The sequence below is a fragment of the Mycetomoellerius zeteki genome, unplaced genomic scaffold (assembly GCF_001594055.1).
Source record: "Mycetomoellerius zeteki isolate Tzet28-1 unplaced genomic scaffold, Tzet1.0 scaffold51, whole genome shotgun sequence".
NCBI classification, from domain to species: Eukaryota; Metazoa; Arthropoda; class Insecta; order Hymenoptera; family Formicidae; genus Mycetomoellerius; species Mycetomoellerius zeteki.
This window is the reverse complement of record NW_017257512.1, coordinates 326,895-349,118: the sequence shown is the minus strand read 5'-3', so window position 1 is coordinate 349,118 and position 22,224 is coordinate 326,895. Positions and strand designations below refer to the sequence as shown.

The 22,224-nt window shown below is 35.7% G+C and overlaps 1 protein-coding gene across 3 annotated transcripts in view; it reads left to right on the top strand.

Annotated features, from left to right (window-relative positions):
• CARPA (Carbonic anhydrase-related protein A) overlaps positions 1-22,224 on the top strand; it is a 180,583-nt gene that overhangs the window by 116,947 nt on the left and 41,412 nt on the right. For all 3 annotated transcript variants that reach the window (XM_018455771.1, XM_018455770.1, XM_018455769.1), the window contains exons 3-4: positions 5,723-5,859; positions 15,548-15,739. In XM_018455771.1, the coding sequence (XP_018311273.1) occupies positions 5,723-5,859; positions 15,548-15,739 (329 nt within the window). The remainder of the gene's footprint in view (positions 1-5,722; positions 5,860-15,547; positions 15,740-22,224) is intronic.

Sequence of the window (22,224 nt, the reverse complement as noted above, 5' to 3'; positions counted from 1 at the left end):
CTGACCCGTAATCTTGTCTCGTCATTATGTATGTGAGTGAAACATTTAATAAACTTTAGCCGGATTCGTTAGCATTATGATAGAATGTGCGTGATCGATCCTAATTGGATCCCGTGGCTTTAAATTGGTCTGTTCTCGGACCGATACAACGTAGCTATGTCCGCGAAGAACAATGGGCTTAATTTAATAGAATACGGTCCGATGTGGTTTAGGTCCGATCGTCCACTGGTGCGAATCGATTTAAACGGCACCCATGTAACTATAATCCAATAGTAGATTACACGTCCGGTACATACATACGATGCTTTCCGCGAGCTAATAATTCACTGTCACGCGTAATGTATTTCGTACCGAACAAAGTGCGCACAATAAAATTAATATAGTAATATATCTCACGGTAGTGTTTTGCAGAAGTAATTCATTCTCAGAACAGTTTCTCCCTTATGCTTGATTTCGCTCCTGGGGACGTAGCGTGTTTATCGTAACGATAAATATTATACACGGCTCCGCTAAAGAGGCGATATTTCGTTAATAAGTTCACGACTTAATGAACTGAAAAATGTAACGATGCTGTGCGATGTAAAACGGCTATGAATATCATGAACGCGCATGATCGACTTGTGGAATATTTTAATTTTTTTACGGCATGTGTTTGTTACGGAGCATAGATTACGTATGAACGTTTTATGTCCCTCGAGCACGCTAGTATCTGAATAGCGATACGGAATCTAAATTGCAACAAAATACTTCAGGCGTCTCTCCGCAGTTGCATGCCCGCACGCACATAGTCAGCAGGCGTGTGTTTGAGGATCTTGATGGGATTAAATCGTGAATCCGTGTAATGCTGATAAGCAGATACGCATAAAGTAAGGTTGGGTTACCAGACGTCTCCGTTTTCCGGGTTCAGTCCCGGGATTTTTATGTGCTACTGATAGTAATTTAAGGAATGGCAAACATTGAAAACATTTTTAATATTAAAATCCGGTTTACCTGCAATGCAGTTTGTTAATACTATAGAAATACCAACGTTTCTTATTTACTAAAAAGATCAGACAAATAAACTATAAAAATAAAGAAGAATTAAATATTTCATCAGTAGGTATATAAAGGACAAAATTATTGAAAAGTTAAAAATTTCAAAGTCTTTTACGTAAAAAATATAATATTAATATAAAAAATAGAAATGACAATAATCGCTCAATACTTTTAGTGTTAAGCAAAATAAAACAATATATAAAACAATACTAGTTTTATGTACAGATTTTTTTAAATCTATCTTTTATTTTTGTACTAGACTGCATTGGGTCTTTTCTTTCTCACTTTGGCCAAATATATTAAATACATATCTATTCCAATTTAAGTTCCAAAAGTGTACTATGGGTTCCACTTAATTCGCAACGAATTTTAGTTCAGCTAACAAATCTCTTTATTAAAAAAAAAAAGAAAATAAAATCTATCCTTATTCAATCATTTGACTTCAATAAAAAAAGATCTGGTAATCTTAACATAAGGTGTATCTCGCGGCCGTGCAGTATGCATGGGCAGTAACAAAGAAATATGGCGAAGATCGCGGAAGGGTGCGGAAATCGGGCGTTACCACAATGCGAAAATGTCGCGCGACGAATCGACCGGAATAAAAAGAGAAAGCGTGCATTTACATATGCACCGCGTGCGTCATTTAATAAACTCTCGCGTGGCCAACGCGATGGCGTGCCATTTCCTTCGACATAAATTCCGCAATAAGGAAAAACAAAAACGCGATAGAATGTGTGTCGCGGGATTGCGAATATAATAACAGCCTTCTCTCGCATTAAGAAACCAAGTCCGCAGCCTTCTTTAAGCCGCGTGCTCTCGCTTCACGTGCGAGAAAAGTTGTAAAAAGAGCGTGCCGGGGAATGTGTAACAACTTGTTCAGAAAATAAATAAAAAAATAATATCCCTCTGCGTCATATCAACCCTGCATTTTCCACGCCGCCGCAACCGATTGAGATTTATGGTGCGAGAGTTTAGTGATTTTACATTGAAATTATAAGCGGAAGTAAACACGTGGGGGAAGGTGATGCTCTTTCAACAGACATCAAAACTAATTTATACATATGTCTCGCTATGTCTTTTTCATTATAATAGCTATGCATTTTATATCTACTGTTAAATTTATAATGTCAAATTATACTCAATTTGAGTTATTTTTAATCATTTGTGTGAGTCGCCACTGCTTCTATTTAAACATATCGTTAATTTAATTAAAACAATGAAGTTAAACAATTTTGCGACCTTTTGTCAATAAGTACTTGTATCTCTATACTTGACATTTTATTTGACAATTTAATTTGGCAATTTTAAACAGTAAAACTTTTTATATTTTTGCACGAATTTTGTTTACGTTTCAAAAACCTCTTTGATCTTCGAACAACAAAGAACTTTGCAGAACTACACAGATTTTATCTCGTTTTCACTTTTATATTTTTTACGAGAATCCTGTGAAACACAATACTAGCGAGAAGAGATGAAAAATTATGTATTGATAGAAGAGTTAACTACAGAAATGTATTAACTTTTAAAGGATAGGAAAACCAATATATATTGAGAAAAAAAGAATAAAATTTAAATAAATATTTACTAAGTAAAAAAATGATATTTAAATCGAACAATTTTCGTATCAAATAAATATATGTTTATATTTTATTGTATATGTTTAGCTAGTACTATTCAAATAAATATTTATGAAAATTCGCTTCAAAGTAGCGCAGAAAAAGTGCTATATTTTGAGGCAAGAGAAATACAATGAACTATTGAATTATAATCAATCTTGTTCAAAGAAGAGTTTTAAAATTTTGAAAGAAGATCTCCGCCTTTTCAAAATTAAATTTTTACTCAAATTTAGTTTATTATTTTATAAGCATATACTTTAATATGCACATTGTTTACTTTGAAATTAAGCAATTTATTTATAGAAACGAATTGATTAACATTTTGACAGATATGAAAGTTAAAAATGATAAAATGTTATTTAACACATAAGATTAGGCTACCATTGCTCTTTTGATGTCTAACAATGTAAAAAAAAACTCTGTCTAACATATAACGCTTTATAACTCTTTAATAAATGAGTTCCGTTCAATAAAATAAATCGTACAGGCGCACGTCAGGTATAGAGAGAAGTTCACGTGACAACCAAGAATAAAAAAAGTGTGCATTCTAGCGCGAAAAAGCTAATTACAACGAGGTTAATTGCACCGCTATTACGACACTAAAGTGTCAACGTGTCGTTGCTGTCACACATGAGCGTGCGTACATACGCGCATGTATTTGTGCGCAGACCTATCCACAGGGTTGTCCGTTATCGAACCGATACGCACGTTTATCGAGGCCGTAAGTTTTGATTATGCTCGCGTGTCAGCACGTCATTACGTGTCATCCCTTGTACCCCGCTTGGAGGATTCTCAGTGTTAATATACGAGCTTGAAACGCATTCGCGTTTGCACATCTGTTTCGCTGAGCGCGTACATGGGGTAATCTAAAATGCTCGAGTTTATTTGTGTAATATTGACTGTTATTTAGTATATTACTGTCTATCTATGATTGCTTGTATGTACGACGGCACCGAGAATATTATAACGTAATTATATAACGCGGTAAGTTTGATAATTACACTGAGAAAAATTTCTGAAAATGAACCGAAAGAATCTGATCATATCAATCAGAATTTTGATTATCTCAACTAGAATTATATAATAAATTCAACCAGAAAATTTTAATTTGTCCATTTTCAACCAGAATTTCAATTAATGCAACAATATTCTCTTCAGTGCGTGATAATGATATGGTAAAAAAGTTCGATAAGAGAGATTTTCTACTTACAAATAAAAACATGCAAATGTGAGATGCGTCTGTAATCTTTTTTATTCGGGTCTTTTTTATTCAGTTTTTTTTTACTGTTCTAGACTTTCAAAAAATGAGAAAAAATCCAGGATTACTTTTCCAATATCTGTATTACATTACCAAACAGTTTTTTAGTTTAAGTATTAAAATCTTTATTTAATAAAAATTGAATTTGAGGAAAAATTAAGAAGAGATAACAATTTGTTTAAAAATGTATAATTTAACAATAAAGGAACTGAACTCAATTCTCCTTTATTTCGAAGAAATTTGAGAGTAAATTTTCGCTAGTATCAGAAAAGACTTAAATTGCAGATGAAGGATTTGAATGTTTCGCACACCTAGTGTACTCACTGCAGAATTGATGGAAGTGGTAGTAGTTATTAATTTTATCAATATGAGGAATATTATGCCATATTTACTTCCAATATCACAATTGTTTTAATTAATTATAATTCAACACGAACAAATTGTGTTTTCTTTTTATGAATGAATTAATTATGGCTAATTAAACACAATGAAAATCTATATTTTTAGAGCATTCTGTGTATAATGATATCTCTCGAATGGTATCAGTATGTGTGAGTTTCTCATTTACCGTTATATTACCAAATTCCCGCGTCCAGTGTGTTGCTTATACGAGTTGTTATATTAATAATTTATTGTTTACCTTTAACATGTTGCACATAAATCGCTGTTTCATCAGAATTGTTAATTGACCGTGATTTTGTAAACAAATAATTATTAGAAAAATAAAAATTTCGCTCACGTCAAAAACATTTCAAGAAAGTTTATTATTTCTCGCAAAAATGAGTGGATTAAAAGTGTGACTTGTTATTTTTTTCGGATTACAGGGAATGAAATGATAAATTGATCCATCAGATACAGATATAAATAAACATACATATAAATATGAATGAGAATAGAGATTAATATTGTTTTTTGTGTATAATTGAATTTAATAATATATATATATATATATAAATGACGGATTTATTTGTAAATATTGAATGTAATCCGAGAAATACAGGCACACAACGCAATTCGTGCCTTTTCGCTCAGATTCGCGATCGTAGATTCGTTAAGCTGCTTTCTGGAGATATCGATCCTCACGGGTGACGTGAAGAAAGTTAAATTTCTCAGAGGAGTGCCGGAAAACGCGAACGTCGGTCGGTCCCTAAGACGGAAGTATCGGAAGGGAGTTGCGTCGGTCCCTGGCGTACGAAGCTGGCGAAACGAGTTCAAAATCCCTTCTGCTGTGCGAAACTTGACGCGGGCCGGACAAGAAACGGACCGGTCGGCGCGACCAGCCGGAAAAGTTAAAATTATAAAAATTTTAGATTTCCGAGCGGTTGACACGTGACATGACGATTCATACTCAAACAGAGAAAATAAGAATTTCTCTTGGGAATTTGCGCGACCGAGTTTCTCTCATACTTCCCAGTTGTCCGGAGATACGATACAAGTACAAAATTTCGAGATAAAATAACACATTCAGCATGTTTTTCGACGTTTTAACAAAAAAAAAAACGTTTTTGTTAAAAAAAATTGTTATCTATAATATTGGGTAACAATTATCTAATTATTATATAAATGGGATCTTTTTTTTTCATGGAAAAGATAGTTTTATTGAAGTATCCAAAAATTTAACTAACAATAAATTTGTATCTAGCTTCATTTTTAGATACTTTAAAATCGTTTTTCTAATGTTCTTTATTTCTATTAGAATTTCTAAAGTTTTCTCAAATTAATCACAAGCTTGTAAGTCTTTTTATTTTTTTTTAATTTTTTACTGTTTCCAGTCTTTTTGCCATATTGACGATATTGATGATATTTTTTGCAGGACCTTCGTTTTGGGGTTTGATAAATCCGCAGTGGTCTCTCTGCACCAAAGGAAGGCGGCAGAGTCCCATCAACATCGAGCCGGACAAGTTGCTTTTCGATCGTCACTTGAGACCGGTGCACGTCGACAAACACAGGGTAATCTATTTAATCTTTCAGTCTACAAAATTGCAAAGTAATTCGTGAGTAGAATTCTTACAGGTCTCCAGGCACGCAAGCGTGTGGTAAAGTCAGAATCTCGTGGAAAAAGTTACAATTTAAAACTTGATGTGTTGTAGAGATTTAGTAAATTTTATTGAGAGAATGCCAGATTATATATCAATATTTAATTAACGACGCATAAAATTAATTATACAAAATATTTCGCCATAAAATATGCTCTAAATTCGCAGAACGTCACGCGCACCTATCGAATTAAATTTCAATTGCAGATGTTTCAAATTTACGGTAGATATTTTCACATTATTACATAATTTACCAATTTCCGATAAACTAAAGGTTTAACGCGATGACATCGGGTATCCTGTATATCGTTGCGCGTTCGAGCATGATCTCGAGACAAAGGGAACGAAGAAGTAAAATGCCGAAGTTCGGTCTTGTTCCATGTGCACGTCCACTTCAAATGAAGACGAAAGAGTCGTCTGATGGACGCTCGTTAGTCAAGCGGAGTACATACTGGGTGTCCCTCGGTGGGATGATTAAATTGCTCGGGTTTTTGCGTTTGGCGGACAGGTAATGAGAGATACCTCTCATTGATATTAATGATTTCCAAACGTGGCCACTCATTATGACTCATGATACATTGTTTACAGCGGATACGTTTGAATATGTTGACTATCGTATGTAATTACGTGTCACTCACTATTATGCGCATTGCAATCGAGTTGCTTTGCTCGCAAGATCGATATGTGTATAGATAGCCGCGTTTTATAATTAAAACAAGTCAGAATAAAATTATATAACAGTACATGATAATTATTTTAATTATTTGAAGCCTGGTGCACATTATCTCGAATAAAATGAAGTATAAATGGCATCGCAGCTAGAAAAATAAATGCAGTACACGTTAATGAAATTTCATAATTACACAATGTAACACGATTCACGTACTGAATAAATATATGATTCTGTTTAACGTTAAATATAACAGCAATTTTCATTTTACATAATTGTATAGCTTTTATTATAATATGCACGCTAAAATTTTATATTTACCGGAATTCTTATTTTGCGGAATGGAAGAGAATTATTACATTATATGACAATTTCCGCATTGTAAAACAGATACAAATATAAAATTATATCTTTTTGCTTTTATAAAAGATAAAGTTATATATAGCAATTGACTTAATATCGAAGCGTTGTATAAACTGGATAAAATTTGCACCAAGTTATTAAGCCGATATTTTAACCAAAATTAATACCGGAATTAAATTAAAATTAAAACGCTGAGAATGATTCATTTGCTTTGAAACATCTTACGAAAAGCAAGAATAAAATCAGGTTGGTTACCGTAAAAGTATTCCCAGAGCTGTCACGTGATAGTAATGGATTTGGAATTCACCGGCGAGAGTTGCTCCACTTTCTCGCTGTCCATTTTTCACTAGCCGAGTTCGTTGATTCGATAATAAAGCCATTAATTACGAGGCCACCTATTTAACGCTGATTTCCGCTCCATCAGTGAGGATGCCTCCAAGAGCCACGGGGAACGTTAATTTACCATTAAGGAAACATTTATTCATCATACCACTCGTCTGCAGCTCGAAGCTACTCGGCTCGATTCGATGATAGTAACTTTTAATAATTTTTCAGCGGAATGAAGACATCCAGCATGAAAATTTTAGAAAATCATACGAAAAAATTGCGTAATTGAGGAAAACGTCTATTATTTTTTTTTTTATTAAAGATAATATATTATATATTTCTTACATTATACATATTCGTTATTTTGAATTTTCGCCTATTTGCATGTACTGCAAGTGACTCATGCATGTAGTATGAGCGCATTGAAGAATATATTGAGGGCTCGAAAACCGTTTATAAATGCATGAACGGAAAGTCTCTGTGAACTTTCGATATAGAAGAAGTATGAACTTTCGATGTAGAATGGAAGAACTTGTAACGCGCGCGTTGCTCGATTTACATCTCCATTTATATTCTCATTCATATCTTTTTGCTTTCGGAATACAACTCTATAATTCGAATTTTACCGGTAGAATAAAAAAGAGTAGTGAAAATTATACATGCGAATATATGTGGGATTTCGACGGAAGAGAAAAATGAAACATATTACTTGTTTAAAATATCACACTCTATTATTCACGTATAAAAATAACGTGCACTATTTTTTTAATACATATTATTTTTCAAGTGGCTTTCTGGCTTGCTTTACAAAATTATACGTATTTCGTATGAAAAAATACCTCGATAAAACAAATTTACAAAATCTAACAACATTCTGTCATTTCTTCATTATGGCTTCCATTTCTATCAATTTACGTCACCGATATTTCACTTTATTTACAGAGATAAGTTTGATATTTGTGTCAATAATTACATAATAACATAATTACTGCTGTGATATTAGTAATAATTACCTATATTTATGATTCTGTTTAAAAAAAATATAGTTGGCACCGAAGATGATTATAAATTGTAGTTATTATTTCCACAAAAATGGTTGCAATTAAATTATAGTTAAATTATGTTAATTGCAACCATTTTAATAACAATAACCATAATTTGTAGTAATTTTTGCTACATATATATATTTTTTGCTAGAACTATAAACATGATTATTATTACTAATATTATAGAGTAATAATTATAATTATGATGCTATGAAATTATAGTTACGAATATAAAAAAAATTTCTCTTAGTGTTCAATTTTGTCGATCTGTGTACTATAACGTAACGTTTTCACCAAGATATTTCTATCGCGGCACCGAAGCGTTATATGGTCACCTCTTTCCTCTCGTGTTCAATGTGTTCCCACCATTTTCCACGGGACATGCACCGCGCACTGGCATGGGCCGCGGTCTCGGGGCGTTATTCCTCAGAAAAGCGAACATGAAAAATGCCTGACTACCGTGACAATGCCTTCTCTCGGATACGACATTGGATACGGGTTTTCGCAGACGGATACGAGTCCCGCCGCCGTATTTCGCCAGTCTCTCCATGCGAAACGCTGACCGAAAACTCCCGCGCGACGATATTGCCCGCGAAGGGATACAATAAATACGGCGCGATCGTGACAATAACTCTTTTGTACCAGATGCAAGCGACCAGAACTGGCTTGCGACGAAGGTATTATTGCGACGTCGGTGTCTCTCAATGTTGACTCCTTTTATCGCGTTTCGTCGCGTCTCGGCGTGAGGTAAAAGCGCGTCCGTATCTTTTACAATCTTTATCACCTCAAATAAATGTCGCCTAAAATATAACGATAAATATAAAACGTTTCGCTTTGCGTGTAAAACGATACAGCAGGTTAATAGAAAATTTGCGGAAGATGAGTTTGATGCTAGATATTTATGAACCGATGAATTTCGCAGAACTTTTCTACTTCCTTTTTTCTTGGCTTCGCTTTCACGTTATTCTACGCGTTTTGCTTATTCTTCGCGATTTTACTAACGTCGTGGCTTCGCTTTCACATTATTCTATGCGTTTCGCTTATTTCTTCGACTTTATCAGTGCAGCGTCCTGGCTTATTCGTTCATACTATGCGTTATTCAGTGCAACCAGCTATTTATCCACCCACCCTATTCTCGCAGAAGTCGTAGATGTGATATCTATTTCGCTTCCTGTTTCCTCTTTACGAGAGAAAAGAGAAAGGGAGAAAAGTGCGCATTCTTCGACTTCGCCGAGCGCAGAGACCGAGACCACAAAGTGTCTTCCGCGGAAATGCACGTGAAAAGGTTTAAACGCGCTCTCGAGGTATCGTTTGCCCTGTCGTTCCCCGTTCTTGTCACCGTCATCGTTTCCTTCTCACCCTATGCGATCTCGTTTCCATTGCTTCCTTTCGCTACGCCCCTCATCGTAGAGTCAATCTTTTCCACGTCGCCGTCAGTAGCCGTGTTTCTCACGAGCTGTGCGCGCGAGCTATATCGTCACCGGATGCATTCCACCATGCTTTGAAACGAGCCACGAACGGGACTCTTCATTGTTTGTCTACCCTCCAGCAAGCGGCTTCCTCCCTTCGTGTGCGCGCAATGAGAAGCGCTAAAGAGAGTTCTCTCAAGTATCCTCCTCTTGCCGCGCTGTTAACCGCGTCGACGCGCCGCGCCGCGCCGCGCCGACCCTCGCCTCTTTCATTGAAACAAGCGGCGTGAAACCGCCGAGAAATCACACGCGGCGGCAAATACATAGAGGGCGCAAAGTTTTTGAAAGTTTCATGGAATCAGGGAGAATCGGAGAAAAAGGATTGAGTTAGGAGCGAGATAAAATGGAGAAATTAAAGTGAAAGAAGAAACAACTATATATATTTTTATTTATATATATAAATACGTGCACTCTTTGATAAAAAAAAAAGTTATACCTGCAGGTCTAAACTTTGCGATCGTTTTCTTGATAACAATGGTAGATACAGCTTCGACACATAGGATACTTATTTTCTCGTAAGTCTTGTCGAGAGGAATCGATATAATCCTATAGCATTTTGCCGTATTTGTCATTGTTTCCGAGATAATGATCCTTTTGTCTAAACTTATGCGTATATAACTTTCTTTGCATGAAAAATCTTTTCAGAAGAGAATGCGAATCTTTTAGTTTCTGGCAAGAATGAGATTCAAGTCCGACCCTCGATTTGTAGGAAGCGTATGGAGAGGCGAGACGAAGCTGGGTTTCGTGCGACGGAAACCGCACTGTGACGTCACACCTGGTCTCGCCTGATTCCGCTATTTAAACGCGGTCTCGGGCCGTTTCATAGTCGACGCTAACCGACCAACCGACCGACGGACCCCCGTTGGTACGACGAAGTCGAGCGAGACCGGGGAAGGGGACCTCGTGAATTTATACGCCGTTTAACCCGGTTAAAACTTTGGCACTTAAATTAAACAATAGAACGAACCGCGCGCCCGGGCACCTCCTGGAGTCGAACGTACGTCTTCGGCTCAGTGAAGCTTGTTCCAGCCATTTCATCTCTCTTCCAGTCCTTCTCGCTTTCTCTCAGAGCCCGTTCATATGGCCAGTCTGCCCGCGAAAATGTCTATAGATCGTTTCAAGTACGATAGCAGACGTAGATACGGTAGATACCATAATTTCGCTATAGAAACTTACGTTTCCGGTGAAACCTAATTCCCCTCGGTCAATTTCTATCCGGCTCTTTTCGTTATTGTCCCATCTGCTATAATTCGATGATATAATGAAATGGATTTTGGCGTTTAATTGTCGGTATTTTATCCCAAGATCATAAATTGTCAGATTTTTGTGTGAATTGATGCTATGTTTTAAAATACATTGACAATGAGAGAAAAGTCTTTGATATTTGTGACTACAATTACATGGTAAAATAATTATGATCAGGAGATTTATTTTTATGGCTATTATATAAATAGCAAATAAAATAAACATTTTTATTCAGTAAATATAATCGTAATTACAGTGAATATAACTATTCTCAAATTCACTTACTATTTATAGTGGTAATAATAATTAAAAAATATGTTAAGAGAGAGAGAAAAACTGACGATTTTCAAGTGCGTGTGATTATTATTAATAGCACATTAGTTGCATGATCGAAACAATTATAAATACATAATTGTTCCAAAAAATATCTATCAATTCTAATTAAATTATGGTAATTGCAACCATTTTTTCTCTCTCTATGTATAACAGTAAAGGTCTTAAAACTGAAAAGAAATAGTTGAATTAACACCTGAATTACGTATACAATAATCAAACTGTTTATTTATTATTAATTCAACCATGCTCTTTCCTCTTGTAGTTATAATAATCAGATATTTGTATATTATTACTACATATGCATTAATCAAACTCTAACCGATATTATACCTAAAGGTTGCCTACCAAAATATTTGATTTTAGTCATCAGAAATTCTGTTTACTTGTATCAAAGCTTAATCAAACATATCTTGTTAATTCAACCATGTCTGTTTCTTCCATGTATAATTATTTAAAGCACATATATCAGTGATAAATATTTTAATAATTTATTTAACAATAATACAGTTAAATAATCGGCTCGCATTGTTTTTCAAATTGAAGTTATACTAAATTCTAATTATAATGAAGAAATTTTAATGAATTATAATGAATTATATTTAATGAATTATAATTGTAATGAAGAAATTTTAATGAATTTTAAAATAATCTAGCAAGTAACGAAAGTAATCCATAAATTTTGTAGAGTAGAATTGAGCCATTCTGTATATCGGCGTTACTTGCCTATCGTAATTTTATTGCAACAAGTGATCGAGTAGATTTCGGTCGGAACGGCATCAGGCCTTTACGAGTTACTTCTATCTCTGGCGCACACTAAAGCCGCTGCTAACGGCCCGTCGATACCATAGTACGTTTCTTCGCACGAACAATTCCCTCGCGAAACTAGCGAATTGTATGTGTATACCCCGGACTCGCTATAATCGAAGCTGTAACGAGCGTGTTCTCTTACGTCGCGCCGGAATTGCCAATTCCCGGACGTGCCTCTGTGGTCGGCGCAGCCATAATTGAAGCGGCACGTTTCGATAAACCCGATCGTAGAACGGTGTAAGAAACTGTCGCGGCGCATGAAACGATCTTAACTGTTCTATAAACAGAGCAGATTGTTAGTTAACTGTGCAGGAAAGGGGCACGCGAGCGAGGCGAGCTTTCGCATTCCGAGTACAGGAGGGGGAGGGGGAGGGGAAGGGGGATGAACGTACGTGAGTCGCGTGCGGGGCGATTCCGATGGTCGCTCGATTCGTGTTAATTACCGGACAATGTTGGACTCCGTAACCGGCTTTTGGAGGTCTTTCGTGGCATTTCCACTAATCCTCCGACTACCTTGATTTCCTTCATTTCACGCGGAAGCTTAATTCTGCTGGTTGGTGTACACGGAAAGAACGGTTTTGCTGAAATATCTAAAAATTCTGCTAGATACAGATCTGAAAATAATCTCTTGAATCAATAAAATAATTATGTAGAACGCTTAATCCTCGGCTACAGCAACGGTTCATTTGATTTCGAAGTGGAAATGTTAGATGGTTGTACAATTTGTACGATTGGTATTATGAAGTTTTCAATTGTACCCAGACGCAACACGCAATATGTTCAGAAGATGTTTTTATGTCGTCTTTTAGAGTCATTTGTCTGGGTAGATAAAAAGAATTTTCAACCTTCTTCTGTTAGTCACCGTGAGGAGATTCACTTTCATTCTGTACTTCAAGTACGACGCTTTTTTTTTTAGAAAAAACTTACGCAGAGAAAAATGTTCTGGTTAACGGAAAGACCCAATCAACTGAGCAGGCATTGTCCGTTTCTACTGCGGCCTTCGATCACGAATAAAGATCGCAGTGAGAAAGCTCGGGGAGCCAAATATAACGCCTGCCAGCTTTCGCACATTATGCAACTAAATCCATTTTTCATAGTTCACGAATTCCTGGAGCGTAATCGCGAAATTGCAGTCCGTATGGAAAACGGATTTAGCGAGTTTCGGCAATCTCGTAAACACTCCACGAGAACCAGACTTTACATCAAGAGTCTAGCGCGCTCTTAACTAAGCACTCCCCTCCTCTCCTTTCAACCCTTTCCTGCGAAACTCGATTATTCTCATGACTTCTCCCAAGCGGCATTCCCATTACCTGAAAAAGGAAGTTGTCGGTAGAGTCGGTATTAATCGTGAAACATCGCCGTACTGCGAACTCGATGAACTTTAAGAAGATTTGGCACCACGCGCTTTTTATATCTAGACATCCCCCTCCTACTTTCCCGTCGACCGCCATTACCCAACATCGCTCGTGAATTCTGCAGCTCCTGTGGGAACGAAATGGGAGTGGATTCTACGGCAGCCGGCCAGAATGCGCAATGACGATTGTTCGGACCGAGGCGGACAACTTTGCAGAACGACCGGCGAGAGGGGTAGCTTCACAAGACAGGGGCGTAAGGATGGAAGATGATCCACTCCCGGCCGAACTTTGAGTTTCGTTGAAAGAAGGGCGGCTTTTGTGTGCCCATTCGAAATCGCGCGGAACTACCGTGTTCCGCTGTGAGTCTTCCTTCCGGTCTCCCACCGAGTCTCCTTCCATTGATCCAAGTTCGGAGACGATGGTACCAGAGAAAAAGGAACTCGAGCGCGAACGAAAAAGATGAGGGGAACGAACGAATAATTCTTAGCGACTGGAGGGTGGAAATCTATCGCGAAATAATGAGTTATGCACCATTGACTCTCCTCTACGCGTCGGGGAAAAGCCGTCGCGCCGCCTGTTCGTGTTCATTTCTCTCTGTCATCGTAAGGAGCCCCGCCACTCTCCCATATCTTAATGAATTCGGGAGGAAACAGCGATGAGGAAGTGAGAGTAACGATCGATGTAGGATTAATTAAATTTAGAGACAATTATGCGTTAATTGAAATTTGCGATACAAAATTATTGTAACTTGTACACTATAAAAAAAGCTACACGTAAAATTACAACCATTTTCCGTCTAATATAAAGATGTATTTACAGACACAACAGTACTAATTTTTTTAAACGCACAATTTTATATATATATTTATGAATTATATCATTTTACTATAAATTATATAATTTTTACACGTATTATTTATTTAATTTATATTCTTTTTTTTTACAATATAATTTATCGTATCTAAATGATTCGCTATTTTATTAAATTTGTTCTAAAAAGTAACGGTAAAAGATTAAAAAATATTTTCACATATAACAAAAAATTGATATACCAAAATATTGGTTTCTGTAGGAGTCATCTTTTATTGAGTACAAGAAATCGTATCTTAGAAAGATTCTATATTAATGTAGTAAGTTTTGTGAGAAAGAGAGGGAGAGAGAAAGAATCGTTGTGCGCAGGAGACGAGAAAGATCGGAGTACGGAAAGGAGGTCAGAGGAGCCAAAAATCTATTGCAAAATAATAAGTTATCTCCCGACGACTTTTGCCGACGTGTCTTCCGCGGCTGGCTTCTCCCCGAGGTTACCTCATTATTTCTAACTGATGACGCCATAATTCAGGTTCTCGGCGACGTACAAGAAAATGGACTTCTCCGGCCTCGTCTTGCACTTTGCCGGAGCTCCTGTGCGACATGGCACCGTGTCTGGTTTTGCTATTCCATCCAATTAAATGCCTAATCAATTATCCCGCGGACGACGAGTTGCCGCCCTTTCTTGTAGACATCTTTGCAACCGCGCTCTTATGCAGCTCATTACGATAAGGCATGCGAATCTCTCATTGTTTACGATTCTCGTTCTAAAGTGCATCGAATTAGTGTTGAAAATTCTTTACATTATCACCCACAAAAGTCTGGTAAAAAGAATTATTTAAAAAATAAATTTATATCGAAACACTATGCAGTCCGTGATTACCTTATTATTTGTAAATTTAATCACTTATTATTTTTTAAAAATATAATATTATTAAATAAAAAAATTTTTTATTTAATTTTTCTAATAATATTTATTACAATTTGAACATTTGTTGTCATTTTGTTATTACTCAAGAGGATACGAATTAATTTTATGAATAACGAACTTTCTTTTCATTTACAATATCAATCAATTAATGCAATTAGACTGCTGTCTGAACGAATCTATTTAATTGCATTCTACTGACCAAGTTTATTATTGATACTAACAAACTACAATCAATTTTGCTTTCAGATTTCCGGACACTTACATAATACTGGGCAATTCCTGGTATTCAGAGCAGACAGGGAGGCGAAGATACGAGTCAATATAACGGGTGGCCCTCTCGCCTATCACTATCAGTTCGAAGAAATATATATTCATTACGGAATGGACGACGGTCATGGTTCCGAGCATCGTATTAATAACTATGCTTTTCCCGCTGAAGTGAGTAAAACAAACGATATGAAAAACACTCCGGCTACGTAGTATCACATTTTAATTATACTTGAATTAGTAACAGTCAATTATATCGCAATATCGTTATGTCTAATAAAATCGTAAACAAAATCTATATTTTAATGAAAGCGAAGTAATCGCATAATTAAATATGCTGATTAATTTTGACAGAAAAATTGCACATTTAATTTGTAAATTTTATTAAATTTTTGAATTCGGCATAAATATAAAATTGAATGACTTTTTGTAGCAATCTCGTAGATTGCTACAAAAGTCCATTACATTTTTCGCAAAGCTGAATACACGCAGGTTGTTCCTAACGTTAATTCTTAATGAGAAAGGGATTAAAGAGGCTAATAAGTGAAAGAGAAGTTATTTTTACTAGATAATTGAATCACAGATTTGCCATGCCTATTTAAAAGTGCTTGCATATTTTAATAGATAGATGCAATTCACAAAGAGAGAATCTATTTCGGGAATTAGTTCGAATATTAATTATAAATCGATGCACTTTTCGATATCCACATCGCTCATAATGAATTCTTTTTTCCTTTTGGAGAAGCCATTATAGTAGATGCGAGGCAGTAATCGAAATTTATTTCAAAATTGATACATAAAATGCGTTTTAAGTAATCGTTCGTCGAAACAGCTGATTGCTAATTTGTGCTTTGAAATGATTCACGTTCAATTGATTTTGAAATCAGTGTCGTTATTCAATTTGTAGTAATGAAAAATTCGATATCGAAGTTAATATAAATATCCGCTTTTAGCATATTAACTATTAAAAAACAATTGATTCTCCAAAGTTAATGTGCGCTTTCCAATTTAATAAATTTTTCAAGTTTTCATAAGTTAAATTTTATCGCCTAAAGTTCATACTTTCTTGGAAGTTCTGTATCTCGTCTAGCAAGAACGTTCATTTAAGAAGTAATTGGTAGAATATCATTAAAGATGTTACAAGAATATATTGAATTTCATAAAAAATAAGTATACTTTGCGACGAAGTTGGTAAAGCAGAAACATTTTGAAGATTTGGGAGACGTTCATAAGTTTGCGCAGTTATCTACGTTATTAACTATAATATTATATAGTTTATCCTACGACAGTATACAAGTAAAACAATACTTACAACTGCAATTCCGGTATTTTCGATTCCGGTAACCACGAACGCGCGGTACAGACAATCATGAAATTCTAATCATGCCATTATCCTAGCAATCGCTTTACAAAGCGACAAATAATTAGAATTATCATGTAATTTGCAGTTTGCCAATTAATTATAACCGCAATGCAGTCGGCGATCGCGTCTGTGACATGGGCACGCGGCGCTCACGGCCCTCTCGTAAAACTCTACATATTGGCGTACGTGATTTTATTCGCGAATAAACTGTACGTAGAATCATTGCCGTAAAATGAGAGCGGAGGATGACCCGGGAATGACGAAATAATTAATTGAAATTAATTACGTGCCGGCATCGTAACGAGACAAATTAAACATTCGATAAACGAGACATGCTGGCGGCCCAATTAACTGTGACCCATTTATTTCTGTCGGAAGCAACTCATTCAGTCTCCCATCTTTGCAATTCAATTTCCTTAAATCCATAAAATAATAGCGCAATCAGCCATTATTTATATGATAAGTTCCTAAAAGCGGATGGTGACTTTGTTACTATTTTTGTCTCTTTGAGATTGCAACGCTATATTATACATTCTCACGTACATTCTCACGTTCTGCCAATTTTTCTAGACACAATTGTTATAAATGTAATCGTAAAAGATCCATTTAAAAATTTCTAAAATCCGCTTTGTGAAAAAAATCGATATATGAAGAAAATAAACGCGACATCGGATGATAAAAAATAGAAGCCAACACGATATTCTTTGAAAGATAAATTGCGATGGAAAAATTCGCGGCGGGATGTAGCCGAACGGATTCCACACGAGCGCGGTATTACCAAGTCTGCTAAAAAATTAAACTTTCGAAAGCGCGCGAGCGCGGTTGAATCGAAATGCAATATCGATTAGTACTTCTCGTAAACACAGATCGAAGGATACTTTCCTATCCTTTTTTTCTTAATGACTAAAAAGGGCAGATTAATGAATCCGCGCAACCGGAGGTAATTATTGAGAATCGATAATCAAGAAGTCTAAATGCATTTGTAAGATGTCGAATCGATGATACGACACGGATTTCTCATTTATTAAAACTCAGTGTACGTAAAATTCAATATGCCAATAATAACCAACTTCCTGGTCGCAAAATCCCTCAAACAGCGGTAATGAGTTACAAACATTAATGGTAATTTAATTTAAATACTGCAGACACTGTTAAATAAACGAGCTTCTAAGTCATAATAAATTTTTTATTTACAGTGTTCTATATTGATTTTAAAAAATGGTAAAAATTTATTTATTTATATGTTAAAATATGTCATTTATTTAATTCATTTTAAATAGAAAATTAATCCATGCGTTTACAATCCAGTTGTTTACATTAATTGGAAATTGTAAAATCCATTTAAAAATATTATTATAGGTATTAGAAAAAAGAGTCTAGTTGCATAGCAAGTTTTTTGGTTGAATCTATTATAATTTTAGTTGAGATAACCAAAATTCTGATTGATGATATGTTCATTTTCAATCAAAAAACTTTCCCGGTGTAGGCATCAAGAATTACTTTGAGCAAATAAGATTCTTTTTGCTTATTTTTGTTATTCATATTAGTCAATTTTTTTCATTTATTATAATTATCTACTTTTTTTTTACATTAACGATTAATTCTGTTTGAAACTAAGTACAATCTTGCTTATTGCTGCATTTTATAGAATATTTTTATAGAATTCAATTTGCGGAAATCCTGATAAAAGTAGCTCTTTATGAAACATATAATGAATAAATGAAATAAATAAAAACAGAACCACAAATAAAATAAATCTTTATGAAATATAAACCATTTGTTAAATAATTTTCGAGAGAAATGTTTTTCTAATATTTTTTATTGTCAATAAAATAATATTACGATGGAATAATTTTTAAGATACTTTCCCAAGCTATTTTATAACATCGATAAAGCTATCTTTATTTAGAGATAAAACCCATTTCTCCAATTCGTTTCAAAAGTATGATATATAAGATATACGAGGAAAAATTCAAGGAATATCGATCTCATATATTTTTCCGAATGTGTGCATGTGATATCAGGCGCGATACGTGAATGGAAGAATGTTGAATACCATCTAGTTCAAGACACGAGGAATTTAGATATGCAGTTTCCGAGTTTTAGAAGTATATTTTTATTTCGACGTGCACAGGCATCCGAATACATGGTTTCCATCTTGATATGCGGAGCATAGATTTTCCAACAAATCGCGCGCCAAAGAAAAAGCACACGATATAAAATACGTACGTGTAAATCGTATTTTTTCCCTTTCTTTTCCGTATCTATTAAAATTCGATATGATTTAGTGCGCTACGTGGAGAGAAGGGTTACGAATGCATTGCTGTTTCGCAAGACAACCAGGAAAAGCGCCAAATATGGCCGACCATTATATCCTTGCGTCCCCGGTGAGGAACGGGCTTTCAATGGCGTCGTGAATCAAAGCTAGTCATTTACCATCGCACGGTCCACCACCCCCCTCGTCTAGCTTACGCCGCTCTTCTATATAGGACACCGACTATGCGAGAGCATATGTGAATTAATTTGATAGCTGCAAGAAGAGTAGATCCCGTGTACTTTTCCGCTTGCCGAATCGATCTCAACTAAAGAAAAGTTTATCGCGTTTTGCTAAGTACCTAAAGAAAAAGACGTCAAGAGTATATAAAAAGAGGATTATTTTTATAAGATAATTTTTATAAGGTAAAACTTATTTTATACAAAAGAATATGAGGGATTCTTGGAGAGGGAGAATCTTATTTTATTGCACATAAATTTTCTTAAAATTATTTTGTACTAAATGCAGGATGTCTATCATTTAATTGATAAGAGGCATTCAGACATTTCACTTCCGGAAAATTTTAGAAGCCCTGGAGGTAGTTTGGGAAGGTGCGAATGTTAGGTAGATAAATATAACAGACGATAATCGCGCGGTGTATGACATTATAGTCAATAAAGAGAGCATAGCATGTTTATTGATCATTAATTCAGTACTCCCGGCGGGGAAAGCAAACACAATTACATTCGGCATCGGTACCCACGGTGTATTATGCTAGGTGTACCATATAATACCGTGTGTTCAATAGGTTTGTGTATTTGATGACAAAAGTTATTCGCTCAATTTCGAAAGAGATCGCTTTTATTGAAACACCGGTATATTTGAACCGTATTGTAAAATTAAATGTCAAATCGCGATCGCTGATCGAAGTCCCTCGCGATTATAAAATCGAAATTCTAATGTAACGTTTAATCGTAATTTATAACACTTACCGTACAAGTATAAGGGTCACTAGTGACCGAGCGATTCCTGTTCGTGCAAGTTTCTTTGAGTCGGTAATTATAAATTATACTACATTTTATTATTTTCCAAATGAAGTTTCAATATTTATTCTAGAAAGTTGAAAGTATGTTGGTGAACTTTTAGAGATTTTTTGAATAGGTGAAAAAATGGACGGATTCTAGTGATCTATGTTTGGATGGATGAAGCATCAAATTGTATCTTGTATTGTAAGGGATAATATGCGGATGTAACTCCGCCAAGAATACAAGTTCATTTTTTTTATAGCTGAATTAATGTACACACATTTTCCATACTTGAGGTAAAATAGGTGTATGTTTAAAATTTGGTGAAAGAAGAAAGGGAAGTTCTTTCTCTAGTTTAATGCACGAATAAAGAATGAACCAGATATCCATACACATACATTTTTTATTAGAAGTTATTTTTTAGCTTTTCCACATTAAGAAAAAAAGTTGCTGTTTCAAAAAAATATTAGTTGATCCAATTAAATTTAACGGTCACGAGCTGTCAAGCAAATATTTGTTAATTCAAACAAATAACATGTTTACATGATTTTTCACGTATATTTAATTTAAATATATAAATATATAAATACTTGAATCAAATAATTACTATGAATTAAACATTTAGTCAAGTTAACAAGTTAACTTTTTTTTCTCAGTGCACACTTGCGGAAAAGATTTTGTTGAAATATTTACAAATTTAGTTAACAGTAACACAGATCTGAAAATAATTTTCTTGGAATCATCAAAATAATTTATATAGAACGTTCAAGCTAGCTAGAATGTCAAAACTTCGTAGCATTGCTCATTGTGCTTAAGATTTCTACGTAATTATTTTGATGGTCCAATAAAATTATTATTTTTAGATTGGTATTTAGCTAAATTTTTAGATGCTTCAGCACAAAATCGTTCTTTCCGTGTTATGTATACTTTCTGTACTTAAAGTGAAATAGGTCTGTAATATGTAGATATATAAATAGGTTTGGAATTTGATGAAAACGAGAAGAAAAGTTCTAGTACAGGAATAAAAAAACAAACTTTATATCCATATAGATTAGTTTTTTATTAGACATTTTATTCTTTAGCTCGTTCACATTATTGCAAAGAAATAAACATTTTTTTATTGATGATCCATCAGACAGAGCTAACAGTTCCGTGCACGGCTACGTGCGCTGTACAAGCACGTTGCACGATTTGCATTCAAATGTAACAGTGGTGTCGTTAGCGGCAACGGCGCGTTAAAAAGCTGGGCGATTAATCAGCGGCGGTGAAGGGCTCCGTATAGTTCCCCGGCGTCAAAGGGACGCGAATAATTCAAGCTGCAGCGGCGGCATCTTGGCCGCGTAAACACTTGACGGCAGGGTACGCTGAATCACGACTCTAGGCGTCGGCAGCGTGCATAATGAAATCTGCATTAATACGTGTGCTCAGAAAGCCCTAGGGGAGGGAGAGACTGGCGGTCATGTACCAACCGGGGGCGGGTTGGCGGTTTGGTACGGCGGTTAGCGACTGGGGGGCTGAGCGTTGGTTTGGGGAGGAAAGCTCGGTCTGAAAGCCCTAGCCCAGGAGGACAAGGGGATTCCAAGAGCCACGACACTCGAGCGAGTCTGACCCATTACCAGCGTGTTTGAGGGACGAGCCGCTTTGATGCCGAAAGCCTACTCGAGGAGCAGCTGATGGAGTGCCTCGAGTGGGCGCTCCTCGAATGGGGTCCGTCTCCCTGTCCCTCCCGCGCATCGCGAAACGGATGTCCAACGCGAGTACCACTATCCACTTGGCCGACAGGTCCCTGTCGAGACCGTTCGCGAATTTATGGCTGTGCCCGGCCAAATTGGGCGAGACCGCGCGCGTTGCGTGTTATTGTCCGCCATCGATCATGTAAGAAACGCCGGTGCGATTTTACTCAATACGTCTTTGAGATCGAGTTAGGAGAGATTTACTCAGGAAATGTGATATGTAACGAATATAGATCGATCCGTAGATCTGAACTTAAAAATAATTTATATACGGAAAGAGT